General features: G+C 40.8%; 1 protein-coding gene across 1 annotated transcript; it reads left to right on the plus strand.

The window, feature by feature from the left end:
- On the plus strand, positions 1 to 7083 carry klhdc7a (kelch domain containing 7A). The gene is made up of 2 exons (XM_062987188.1): positions 1 to 22; positions 4733 to 7083. The coding sequence occupies exons 1-2, from the start codon at positions 1 to 3 to the stop codon at positions 7081 to 7083; spliced, it is 2373 nt and encodes a 790-aa protein (XP_062843258.1).
- The last annotated feature ends 6816 nt before the right edge of the window (positions 7084 to 13899 follow it).

The raw sequence follows: 13899 nt of genomic DNA on the forward strand, positions 1-13899 counted from the left end.
ATGTCTTTGGACTTGCAGTCAGGTTAACTGAAGCTACTAAATTTACCTTTAGCTGTGTGTTTGCTCTGTGATGGACTGGCGACCTGTCTGGGGTGTTTCCTAATTTTTGCCCATAGAACTGTACCCACTGTGACCCTGAATAGGAAAAAGCAGTGGTTGAACAATTCTGTTCAACCACTGTGTATAATGTAAAAGCTTTGAGCTAATCTACAATTCTAGAGAGATAAGTGCATACATATACATTTACATTTAAGGGACTGTAATTACTTACATTGAATTTCCCACTAACCACTTTAATTAAACCCTAAATCTAATTTAGCCTTTTGAAATCATTCATTTTACATTCTGGGAAACCCCATGGACTTAGACACTATTTTTAAAGGGTAACTTTTCTCTTACTTCTTACTTTTTTATTGTACTTGTTGGTGAATTAAATATTCATATGAAAATTATCATTAGCTGCCAAAAAAAAACTTTATAGCAGATTGTTGTAATCACTGTAAGGTTCAGGAGGTCTGTATATTGTAGCTAGAAAGAAATAGTAATATACAGAACCAGAACTTCAAAAAGCAGTCCCACTACCAAGTCTTTGGTGAACTTTGTATGTAGTGAAGATGGTATTTTGCTCTCCAACATCAAAAGTAGGATTGGTCCATGTGCGCCACTGTGCTGCCCTTATATCAAATTTGCAAGTCTTTTCTAACGATCAGTCAGAACTTTCCAAACCCGTGTTGTGAGATCAATTGTTTCCTCCGAGCTTTAAAATGCACTTGATATATGAGAGGGAGCAGCCTGCGTATCTGTGAATTATTCATATGGAAGTGTGCTCGCTGGTTCAGGTTGTCCTTACAGCAACTAGATAAAAGTGCTATCAGGTAGCAATACTCAGAGGTGGGTAGTATTGTTCTACAGTTACTTTTTTATATTTTGTTAAATAACTTGAACTTTGCTTCCTGTTCCAGGTTGACTGTCTCTGTGCATAAAGAACGGTTCATAGAAGCATGTCTTGATTTATTTGGTTTGGAGGAACACCAGTGGCCTGTGCAGACTCCAAGACTCAACCAGACTTAATCAATTTTTCAATTCGTCCCAATTAAATTGAACATTTTATTATGAGCCATTGCTTTCTGTCCAACATCAGTGCCTAACCTTACAACTTTAAATAATTCCTCTAGTTTTTAAAAGGAATGTCCAGCAAATTCATGATCAGGTGTCCACATACTTTCAGCTCTGTAACTTTTAGTCACACAAGATCCTACAAGAACATCTAGGATCATTAACCTAAGTTTAGATTAAGCATACCCACAGATTATGATACTAGCTCCAAATTCTGTAAGAATTTAGGCAATATTTGGGGTTATAGTAGGGCAGCCTTACCTCACAACTTCAAATAATTACTGTAGCTTTTGAATGTAATGCCCTGCAATTTTACGATCAGGTGTCCACATACTTTTGGCTCCTACAAGAACATCTAGGATCACAAACTATGGTTATGCATAAATCTAGACTAAGGTTGATGATACCAGCTCCAAAATCTGTAAGAATTGAGGCAATATTGGGGTTTATGGGGGGCAGCCTTACCTCACAACTTCAAATAATTCCTATAGTTTTTAAATGGAATGTCCTTCATTATCACGATCAGGTGTCCACATACTTTTGGCTGCATAGTATCGTACATCTAGGGTCAACTATGGTTATGTTTAATCTAAAACAGTTGTACAGTGGGACAGTGGTAGCCTAGTGGCTAGAGCTTTGGGCTACAATATCAACTCAAAGGTTGATAGTTCGAATCCCAGCTCTGCCATGCAGCCACTGTTGGACCCTTGAGCGAGGCCCTTAACCCTCTCTGCTCCAGGGGCGCCGTACGATGGCTAACCCTACGCTCTGACCCCAACTTCCAAACAAGCTGGGATATGCGAAAAAAGAATTTTGTTGTACTGTACGTCTGTATATGTATATATGACAAATAAAGACATTATATTCTATTTTAAAGTAAGGTTGATGATACTAGCTCCTAAATCTGTAAGAATTTAGGCAATATTGGGGTTTATAGGGGGGCAGCCTCACCTCAAAACTTCAAATAATTCCTATAATTTTTAAATGGAATGTCCTGCATTTTCACAATCAGGTGTCCACATACTTTTGGCTGCACAGTATCCTACAAGAACATCTAGGATCACAAGCTGTGGTTATGTTTAATCTAAACTAAGGTTGATGCTCCAAAATCTGGAAGAGTCAAGGCAAAATTGGGGTTTATAGGGGGCAGCCTCACCTTACAATTTCAAATAATTACTATCGTTTTAAATGAAATGTCCTGCCATTTCACAATCAGGTGTCCACATACTTTTGATTCTGTAACTTTTGGCTCCTTCAAGAACATCTAGAATCATAAACTGTGGTTATGTTTAATCTAGACCAAGGTTGATGATACTAGCTCTAAAATCTGTAAGAATTGAGGCAATATTGGGGTTTATAGGGGGGCAGGCTCACCTCACAACTTTAAATACATTCTATAGTTTTTAAATGGAGTGTCCTGGAATTTCATGATTAGGTGTCCACATACTTTTGGCTCAGTAACTTTTGGGTCCTACAAGAACATCTAGGATCACAAACTATGGTTATGTTTAATCTAAACTGAGGGTGATGCTACTAATTCCAAACTCTGTAAGAATTGAGGCAATATTGGGGTTTATAGGGGGGCAGGCTCACCTCACAACTTTAAATACATTCTATAGTTTTTAAATGGAGTGTCCTGCAATTTCATGATCAGGTGTCTACATACTTTTGATTCTGTAACTTTTGGCTCATACAAGAACATCTAGGATCACAAACTGTGGTTATGTTTAATCTAAACTAAGGTTGATGCTACTAACTCCTAAATCCGATAAGTGGGCAGCATTGTGGAACAAGAGGTGAACACCTGTTCAACACCTGTGAACAACAGGAGTCTTGTTATGTCTGGGGAAAAAGTAAATATAACATCTGAGAATAAAAGTATAAAAACATTAACCCAACACACAAACATATCCATAAACGTCTGAACTGGGGATGCTTTGATGTGTTCCTTAAGAGACAGTTTTTACCTATGTAAGGTCATCTGTCCATGACCTATATCAGTGACCTTATTTAGTTATGCAGCAGGAAAATGATCCAATACAAAATCGGGAAGGCTGGTGGTACTTTTTGGAACCTTTCAGTTCCTTTTGTGTGTTGTGTAATGACCTGTAAGCATTTAGTGTGACAAATATGCAGGATAAAATAAAATAATATAATAAATTAATATTTTGGAAAATATTGAAGTATTGAAGAATACACCGATCAGCCATAACATTAAAACCACCTTGTTTCTACACTCACTGTCCATTTTATCAGCTCCACTTACCACTTTGTAGTTCTACAATTACTGCCTGTAGTCCATCTGTTTTTTTAGCCTGCTTTCACCCTGTACTTCAACGGTCAGGACCACCACAGAGCAGGTATTATTTGGGTGGTGGATCATTCTAAGCACTGCAGTGACACTGACATGGTGGTGGTGTGTTAGTGTCAGCGCTGATGGAGTTTTCAAATACCGTGTCCACTTACTGTCCACTCTATTAGACACTCCTACCTAATTGGTCCACCTTGTAGATGTAAAGTCAGAGACGATCGCTCATCTATTGCTGCTGTTTGAGTTGGTCATCTTCTAGAGCTTCATCAGCGGTCACAGGACGCTGCCCACGGGGCACTGTTGGCTGGATATATTTTTGGTTGGTGGACTATTCTCAGTCCAGCAGTGACAGTGAGGTGTTAAAAACTCCAGCAGCGCTGCTGTGTCTTATCCACTCATACCAGCACAACACACACTAACACACCACCACCATGTCAGTGTCACTGCAGTGCTGAGAATTATCCACCACCCAAATAATACCTACTCTGTAGTGGTCCTGGGAGAGTCTACAGATGGACTACAGTCAGTAATTGTAGAACTACAAAGTGCCTCTATATGGTAAGTAGTGAGCTGATAAAATGGACAGTGAGTGTAGAAACAAGGAGGTGGTAATATTTCTGGTAATATAGGTGGTAATGTAATATTTCGGGATGATGTGAAAGTAAGAGTATGTTTGACTGTGTAAATGGTTGTATCCTGTTTTAGGTGTTTCACTGTGTGTTTAATGCTGTGTATCAGGCATCTCCACCTCTAATACAATGCAAATACCAAGCTCCCATGTGCTAGGGAGAGCTAGGGTGTGTTCAGTACTTACATAAGCCTGTACACGACTCTGCAAATAAGATAAAACTGTAATCAACTACTTACAAGCTTCAGTTTTAATGCTTTATTATTGTAAATGTGAGCTTTAAAGGTTTACTACAATAGCAGCTTAATTTAATGTGTTTAAGTAAAAAAAAAAAAAAAAAAATTGCAGCTTTATATAAAAAAGAGAATTATTAAATAGCTCTCCCCGTATATCATAGTAAACACATGGACAGTTCTTTGACTTATGGCTTTATGGATGTTGTTTTAGAGTAATTGCCTGCACCAGGTGGAACAACACTCAGGTCCCACCCTCACAGTACGAAGCATGCAAATTCGCCAGGGTAGGTATCAGGTTCCTAGTCATACTGTAGGAATAGAAAGACAGCGGACAGTTTGCTCTTGCATTCATCAGCAAATGACACAACCTGGGATGTTCTAGAGAAAGCATCTGAAATAAAAAACCAACTAACCAGCTTATTGCCAAACTTGCCGGACCAGAAATGACAATAGCAGACCTGCTGGGAGAACGCGTTGACATGAAGCTCTTAGGCAAGTTGACTCTGTCCGTGGCCGCCGTCGTATTCATCTCCTGGGTTTTCCGATTCTACAGCTCAAGGGCTCAAGCTCGAAAACGGGCCAACAACGGCATTTCTTTGCTCAGCCCTGCTAACAAGGAATCTAATGGAGGAAGCTGGTCCAGGCAGTCTACGTTGGATTCTGAGCCTGAAAGTCTGGATGAAAGTAATACCACACCTGACGGGGATAAATCTGAGGACCTTTTGAGCGCCACTGTGGTTAATTATGCAGAAAAGAAAGAGAATTTGTGTGAACCGGTGGATATAGCTGAAACTAAGGACTTTCTGACAACTATGGAGGATAACTCAGCAGTAGTCGAATGCACTACTGCATATGTTTGTGGTGATGTTGTAAAAGATTACAGATCTACTATGGAGGACTTTATGGTCAGCGCAGTGACAAATCCTGCTGATGAGGTTCGTACCGTGGACAATTTTTGTGGCAAATCTATGGACAAAGCCAACGTGAATGTAAATGATTGCAAAACAGGACTGACTCTGTTGATACCTACTTCTAGTGACAATGGTACAGCAAGTCCAACCGGGCGTCGCTCACCGTGCCAGCTGAAAATGCTCGATAGCGGGGTTGAAATCGGCCGAGAGCTAAGACAAGACTTGGACCATCTAGGAAGCTTCTCCAGCTTCCAGTCAAAAGCAGAAATCAAAGTGGAGGATGCTGACTTGGTCATAGAAGGGCCAGGTAATCGAAGTACTGGAGTTCGTGGAAGGATTTATGATTATTACGTCGAGACGACCTCACGTTCGGTCTTGGACATAAGCCCTACTCTTTCGAGTCCTCGTCCAGTTTTTGGAACATATGATTACAGTCCTTCAACGCCGGATCCACCCCGAACGCCAAGCCCCCGGCCTTCCTGTTTGATTATAAGAGATCTGGACTCAACGCTGGAGTCAGACAGGTCGCCTCGGTCTCCTGTCAAGTCGGTCGGATTCAGACCCTGCCTTATTCGCAAGGACAGCTATCTTGCTGCCGCTGAAGACTCTGAACTACAACTGCCTTCGTCTTCTCCTGCGACTTCACCTCGGAGTCGCTCGCCTGCGTTTCCAAATGAGGTGCCACCGAGCTATGAGTCATATAAGCAAATACAAGAGCCACAGGTAGAAACGGTTGCTAGGGCCAAGTTTCTACACTTCCCTGTGGACAGCATAGTGAGTTCAGAACTGGAGAGTATAACCAGCAAGCTTGATTTGGGCAACTGCCTGGAGGCGTTGATGCTGGCCAAGAAACATGAACACGGTTCCCTTGAGCAGGCTGCTCTCAAAGTTATGTCTGACAATTACCTTCAGGTCCTTCGAGACCCGGGTCTGTATGGCCGACTGAAAGCGGGTGAGCGAGAGCAAATCCAGAGACTTCGCAGAAAGGGGCGAAGATGCCTAATGGTGGCAGATATGGAGTCATCGGAGTGGAGCAGATGTCAGACACAGTCTTCAGCTCTAAGACCATCAAATGGACTCTACTACTATGATGATTATAAAGATTCATGGCACCTACAGAGTCAAATTCCTCCAGAGGTATTTTCTAACGGCTGTGCCATATGCACCATGGACAACTACCTGTTCGTTGCTGTAGGCTTCCAACGCACAGTGCCTTCGAAAAAGGTTTTTTGCTACAATCCTATGACTTCCATCTGGAGTGAAATCTGCCCGATGAACGACGCCAGGCCTCACTGTAAGCTTGTAGCCCTGCAGGATCATGTCTACGCCATTGGAGGGGAGTGTCTTTCAACAGTGGAGCGCTATGACCCCAGGACTAATAGATGGACCTATGTGGCCCCGCTTCCAAACGACACATTTGCTGTTGCGCATCGGGCCACAGCTTGTAACGGGGAGCTGTTTGTGTCAGGCGGTACGCTCAAATACACACTCCTGCGTTACAACCCCAAGACTGATCAATGGAGAAGAAACTTGTTATTGGGAACACGAGAAAGAACCGCAGAAATGGTTTCAGAAAGGAGCTTTCTTTACAGGTTTGATGTGAGTCCCTTAGGAATAAGTGTGTATCGTTACCATGTCGTGGCCAAGCTCTGGTACCAATGTTGTTCCAAGCAAATGCCCAACTGCCCCGCTTTTAAGTGTGTTGCCACAGACGGCATGATCTACTGCGTAAGTCGGCAGTTCACCATGAGATTCTTAGCTGACGACGTATCTCCTGGCTTTGTCGCAGAGGACTTAGAAGTTCTCTCTGCCGCTAAGGGCATTTTGTTTCCTTTTGTCCTTGCTCTGCCTGATAAAAGCAGCCCGCAAACCAGCGTCTGAGAGTTTGAGAGAAAGGCTACGCAGTAGGAACTCTCGCAGTTCATACTTGGAAAGCAAATTAAATTCTTGATACGTTACTGGAATGCACAGTCGTCTTAATCAGTGGCAGTGGAAGTGAAATATCAGGGCTATTAAAGCCAGTAATTGTAAAGCTAGATCAGATTTACTGTGCACTCTCAGCAAGATAAATCTGCTTTTCCAACAAGAGCTGTTTGTTATTGAAGTTTTTCAGTCCACTCTTGGGTCTGAGTAAACTATTAAATCTTGCTAATGCTGAGTGCAACTGCTTAAAGTGTTTTTACTGAAATATAGTGCTTTGAAACACTGTATATAGAACACACTATATGGCCAAAAGTATGTGGACACCCTTTCTAATGATTGAATGTTATTGTTTCTGACACATCCATCGCTAACAGGTGTGTATCTTTTAACACTGTGGCTGCATGATTATAGACCTTGCTTTGTGCTCAGGGGCATAAAGTCATGGTTTGACTAGTTGCACGCAAAGGAGCTCCAGTTGCCTACACAGAGCACTGATCTTAACCCAACTGAACACCTTTTGTTTGAATTAAACTTGGATTGTGAGCCAGGTCTGCTCTTCCATCATTGGTGCTTAACCTCATTGACTATATTGACTAAATAAGCACGAATACCCATAAACACTCCAAAGTCACAAAGAAGACACAATTCAATTCAATGTCCAAGGTCAGGTGTCCCAATACTTTTGTCCATAATACTTTTGTATCAGCTAATTAATATGTACAGTGAGACCGTGCTGCAATTACTAATGTCACTGTAATACGCAGCACAAACGATTGTGTTTTATAAATGATTTATATAAGATACTATTTGCATATGCATGGCATGCCTGCTTACTTCGGGTACACTTTGGGAACTTGAAGCCATAAATAATTCAAAAGTGTAAATTATTAAACATATTTTTTAACTGTACTTAACAGACGTTGGTGCCTTCCGTTTTATATGCATCATGGGTAAATGACCAGCTTTATGTGGCCCCTAAATCAGGGGGAGGTGACATTTCATCCTATGAATTATGTCATTATAAATGCCACAACAATCCAATATTTAAATCATTAACATACTTACTGTATAATAGTCGGTTCTAATAATCTCCAAAGCTCTCTAGAAACATAAGCTAGGCTAATTAGCCAGCCTATTAGCTAGATGCTAATTCACTTAATTGCAGCTCTTACTAACAATAAGTGTTGGGTAATTGGTGACCTATGGTTCCCAATGGTTCTGGCTGTTTCTGTATTTTTTATAGTCCAAATTTACCTGCTCAGATGCACTTTAAGACTAATGTAGTGATTTATTGTACAAGGTCTAACTGTAACCCCTTTTAAAGAATCTTTACTTTCCTTTCTCTGTTTTCACAGTTATATTTAGTCAAAGTCAAAGTACATATATACAGTATATATATATATATATATATATATATATATACAGTGTATCACAAAAGTGAGTACACCCCTCACATTTCTGCAGATATTTAAGTATATCTTTTCATGGGACAACACTGACAAAATGACACTTTGACACAATGAAAAGTAGTCTGTGTGCAGCTTATATAACAGTGTAAATTTATTCTTCCCTCAAAATAACTCAACATACAGCCATTAATGTCTAAACCACCGGCAACAAAAGTGAGTACACCCCTAAGAGACTACACCCCTAAATGTCCAAATTGAGCACTGCTTGTCATTTTCCCTCCAAAATGTCATGTGATTTGTCAGTGTTTCTAGGTCTCAGGTGTGCATAGGGAGCAGGTGTGTTCAATTTAGTAGTACAGCTCTCACACTCTCTCATACTGGTCACTGAAAGTTCCAACATGGCACCTCATGGCAAAGAACTCTCTGAGGATCTTAAAAGACGAATTGTTGCGCTACATGAAGATGGCCAAGGCTACAAGAAGATTGCCAACACCCTGAAACTGAGCTGCAGCACAGTGGCCAAGATCATCCAGCGTTTTAAAAGAGCAGGGTCCACTCAGAACAGACCTCGCGTTGGTCGTCCAAAGAAGCTGAGTGCACGTGCTCAGCGTCACATCCAACTGCTGTCTTTGAAAGATAGGCGCAGGAGTGCTGTCAGCATTGCTGCAGAGATTGAAAAGGTGGGGGGTCAGCCTGTCAGTGCTCAGACCATACACCGCACACTACATCAAATTGGTCTGCATGGCTGTCACCCCAGAAGGAAGCCTCTTCTGAAGTCTCTACACAAGAAAGCCCGCAAACAGTTTGCTGAAGACATGTCAACAAAGGACATGGATTACTGGAACCATGTCCTATGGTCTGATTAGACCAAGATTAATTTGTTTGGTTCAGATGGTCTCAAGCATGTGTGGCGGCAATCAGGTGAGGAGTACAAAGATAAGTGTGTCATGCCTACAGTCAAGCATGGTGGTGGGAATGCCATGGTCTGGGGCTGCATGAGTGCAGCAGGTGTTGGGGAGTTACATTTCATTGAGGGACACATGAACTCCAATATGTACTGTGAAATACTGAAGCAGAGCATGATCCCCTCCCTCCGGAAACTGGGTCGCAGGGCAGTGTTCCAGCATGATAATGACCCCAAACACACCTCTAAGACGACCACTGCTTTATTGAAGAGGCTGAGGGTAAAGGTGATGGACTGGCCAAGCATGTCTCCAGACCTAAACCCAATAGAACATCTTTGGGGCATCCTCAAGCGGAAGGTGGAGGAGCGCAAAGTCTCGAATATCCGCCAGCTCCGTGATGTCGTCATGGAGGAGTGGAAAAGCATTCCAGTGGCAACCTGTGAAGCTCTGGTAAACTCCATGCCCAGGAGAGTTAAGGCAGTTCTGGGAAATAATGGTGGCCACACAAAATATTGACACTTCAGGAACTTTCACTAAGGGGTGTACTCACTTTTGTTGCCGGTGGTTTAGACATTAATGGCTGTATATTGAGTTATTTTGAGGGAAGAATAAATTTACACTGTTATATAAGCTGCACACAGACTACTTTTCATTGTGTCAAAGTGTCATTTTGTCAGTGTTGTCCCATGAAAAGATATACTTAAATATCTGCAGAAATGTGAGGGGTGTACTCACTTTTGTGATACACTGTATATATATATATATAAAACGTTCAAGGATACACGTGAAGGCAGTCTTAGGTTTTCAGTGCTGTTTTTCTTTTGTAACTGGATGATTGGAACATATAGGCCTAGTGCTTTGAAAAAAGAAATATATATATAAAAAAAAAACACACACAGATATGCAAATTCATCACTGTTCAATGTATTTATATTTTGTTTAATATTTTTTCCAGCCTTTAAAATTGTGTAATGTATTTGTGTTTATATTATATATGTATATTTAGATGTATAATGTCTATTTTTTAACAGAATTATAGTAAATGCGACAAACATATGTTGATAAATATTAGACTTTGAAGGACTAAAAATTTAAATTTTAAATTGATTTTTAATAATATTGTTAATTAATATTGTACAGGAAACAGACGATTCTATGTTTTGACATTTTTGTTTTAATAAAATGCTTAATAAGAAATTTTAGAAAATGTGTTCACAAAGAAAATATTGTAAAATAATTTGATTAATGTAACATGACATTTTTTATTTATTAATAAAACTGTATAGAAATTGATTGAGAAACTATATATACAGTACATTGTATTTCAAAGTACAGTATTGACCCCCCAAAATTTTATTTAAATGATTAATTTAAAAATGAAAGTCACAGGTTGGTACATTTATGTATTTACCCCTTTTGTATGTTACTTGTTGGAGCCACCATTGGCAAATATTACACCCAGCATTTTATGGGAGTTAGTCAAATATGAGCACATTTTGTACATAATTTCATTGAATTCTTCAACTTTCTGTGGTGTGCGGTATGTGTACAGCAGTTGGTAGGGTCACTATAGATATTTAATAGGTTTAACATATTGACTCTGACTGGTATACTCATGTTGGTCACTGTCTTGATAAAATACTAACTTACATTCCAGCTTACCTAGAATTGTTTTTAACATTCATTTTCACATCAACCTTAAATGGCCAGCCTGACCAAGGTAGTGTGGCTGTAGTTTCAGACACTACATGGCCAAAAGTATTTGAACAACTGACCATGAGCTGGTTGGACATCCCAGCTGGAGCCTAACCCAGCTTTTCAATGGGCGCAAGGCACACAGTAACACCCTGGATGGGGCGCCAGTCCATCGCAGGGCAGACACACACACATACACACACCCATTCACCTATAGGGCAATTCAGTGTCTCCAATTAACCTGACTGTGTGGGTTTCCTCCAGGAGCTCCGGTTTCCTCCCACAGTCCAAAAACATGCAGACACGGGAAGAACATGCAAACTCTGCACAGAAAGGACCCGGACCGCCCTGCCTGGGGATCGAACCCAGGACCTTCTTGCTGTAAGGCGACAGTGCTACCCACCAAGCCACCGTGCTGCCCCATTTCAAAAACACTTGATATTAAATGAGTGACTTCTGTGTGATCTTTTCAGCTAGAACAGCCACTTCTCTGAATGCTTCTCACAATACTTTGAAGTATGAAGTCTGTGGGAATTCTGCACATTTTAATGCCTTTGAAATGGTCTCGTATCACTCTTTAGACCTGTGCTTCTCTATTATGAGAACCCTGACTTGTTCTGAATGCACATTTGACTTGATTTTGGTCTGTTTCATCCACAGAGAAATCCACATTTTTACACTTGGTGTAAAATTAGGTGTTACTAATCAGATTGAATAAGTTGGGAGAGAAAATCGAAGCAAGCATATTGGATGGTTTATTTTGACATGATGCATGTTGTGTTTATTAGTAAAAAATTAAATAAGTTCGGGGTTAAATGCTTCTTTAAAACACACAATGATTATCATTTGTTTAGACTGTATTTGTCATATAAATCCTTAAATGCTTCCATGTTTTTTGGTTGAAGTATATTAAGGGGAAAAATGAATTGTATTTATTTTGTATATACTCAAATCGTTATACAAATGAAATAATACAAGGAGACATAATGTGCCTCTTTAATAAATGTGTGATCAAGTCTAAATGCACATTAAAGAATATTACAACACACTGCTTGGCTGTCTCTGATCTGTAACCATAGCTCCATCATGTGGCTATTTACAGTGGGTTCACAGAAACAAACTGACCATATACAAACCTGGCAAGGCCAAAAGAAATCCAGCACAACAGACTAGAGACTGTCCGAACAGCAGGAAAAGTGCGACACAGATGGTTGTCCATCAAACAGAAGCATCTTTCATTGCGCAATTAAGCGATTATATTCGCTGTAATTAAACTCATAATGGAATGGGAGTCGGTCCGATCCCTTCACCTCATGAACGAGTCAGTCATTTTCCAGCGGCACGGTCGATTTGAACGGCGCGTGCCTCTACTAGGCTATTCTGGGACAATAACGGAGCGAATTATATCCACCCAAAATCTGGGCAAGAAATAGAATTTGCAGGCCATTATTGGATAAATTGATAAACACGGCTCAGCAGATCCAGCCAATTCAATTTTGTTCTCTCACGCTGCCTTACACACACATAATTACACATTTGTTCCACAAATAAAATGAGACATTTGCCTCATCACATTGAAAATTAATGATGAAATGCTCTGAGTGGTTGAAGTGACATTGCAAGCCAAGAAAAAAAACAATAAATATGTAAATAAAACGATGGATTAAAAGTTTACAATATATAGGCGTTTGGGTGGCGCATTGGTTTAATGAATTAGCCCACCACTGCTGAACCTATTAGCTGTACCTAAAGGAGAGCAAAGGTCAAAGAGATAAGGTTTCTACAGGGGCGTAACTACCGGGGGGCCAGAGAAGGCAGGTGCACTGGGGGCCAGGGAAGGCAGGTGCACTGGGGCCCATGGTGGGGGGGACAAACTCAACCCCCCACCGCACTGCCCCCAATTGGCTGCACTCGCCAGATCGTTATTATTATATTACAATATTGTAGCAGCAATATGTGCTTGACATTCAGCTCAGCCAATCAGAATGCTGCACCTGGTTTATACAAGTGCATTTGGACGTTCTGCAGTTAGTTAGTTTTGTATATGAGACTCGCCGTATGGCCCCAACATTGAACCCAATAGGTAGTTCGGGTGCTGGAGCTAGGCAGTAGTGTTGTAACGCTTATTGAAATCCTGACTAAAGAGTTAAGGTGAACTCCACCTTGTCGTGTGCCTTTATTCCCACACCTCCACCACCGCACGCAGCAAAAGACCCGTAGCATCCCCGCGGGACGAGCAGCTCTCGCAGCGGCTAGGTGAGCGACCCTCTACAGTAGCAAATGGCTAATGCCAGCAGTAAAGTGCTGCGATAATGAAAGTAAAAACACGACAATATACACATTTGTTGAGGGAGCCCAAAATGTTTTTTTTGCACTGGGGCCCATAAGCTCCTAGTTACGCCACTGGGTTTCTAACAGCTGCAGTTGCGCCCTCTGCAGGCTGGTTAAAATTGATGGTTGATGCATGAATATTAGTGTGCGACTCTGTATGCGATACTGCTCTCTGTGAGACCCCGTCTCTGGCAAGTGAAGAGAAGTGGTCAGCGACTGTCTGAGAGGGGGGTCTGCAGAGGAGAATTGGGGAGTTGAAATGACTAAACTGGGAGAAAAAGACATAATTTGAAAAATTAAAAACCTTTCACAATTTAATTGTTTCAACCTGGAATTGCAAATAAAATAAATTAATTAAGTTGTCTGTTATTAAAATCAAATAAAATATACTGTTTTACAGTGGAATATCATAGAGAACTTGCTAAATTGTAGAA

This window comes from Trichomycterus rosablanca, chromosome 24, assembly GCF_030014385.1.
Source record: "Trichomycterus rosablanca isolate fTriRos1 chromosome 24, fTriRos1.hap1, whole genome shotgun sequence".
Taxonomy (NCBI): Eukaryota; Metazoa; Chordata; class Actinopteri; order Siluriformes; family Trichomycteridae; genus Trichomycterus; species Trichomycterus rosablanca.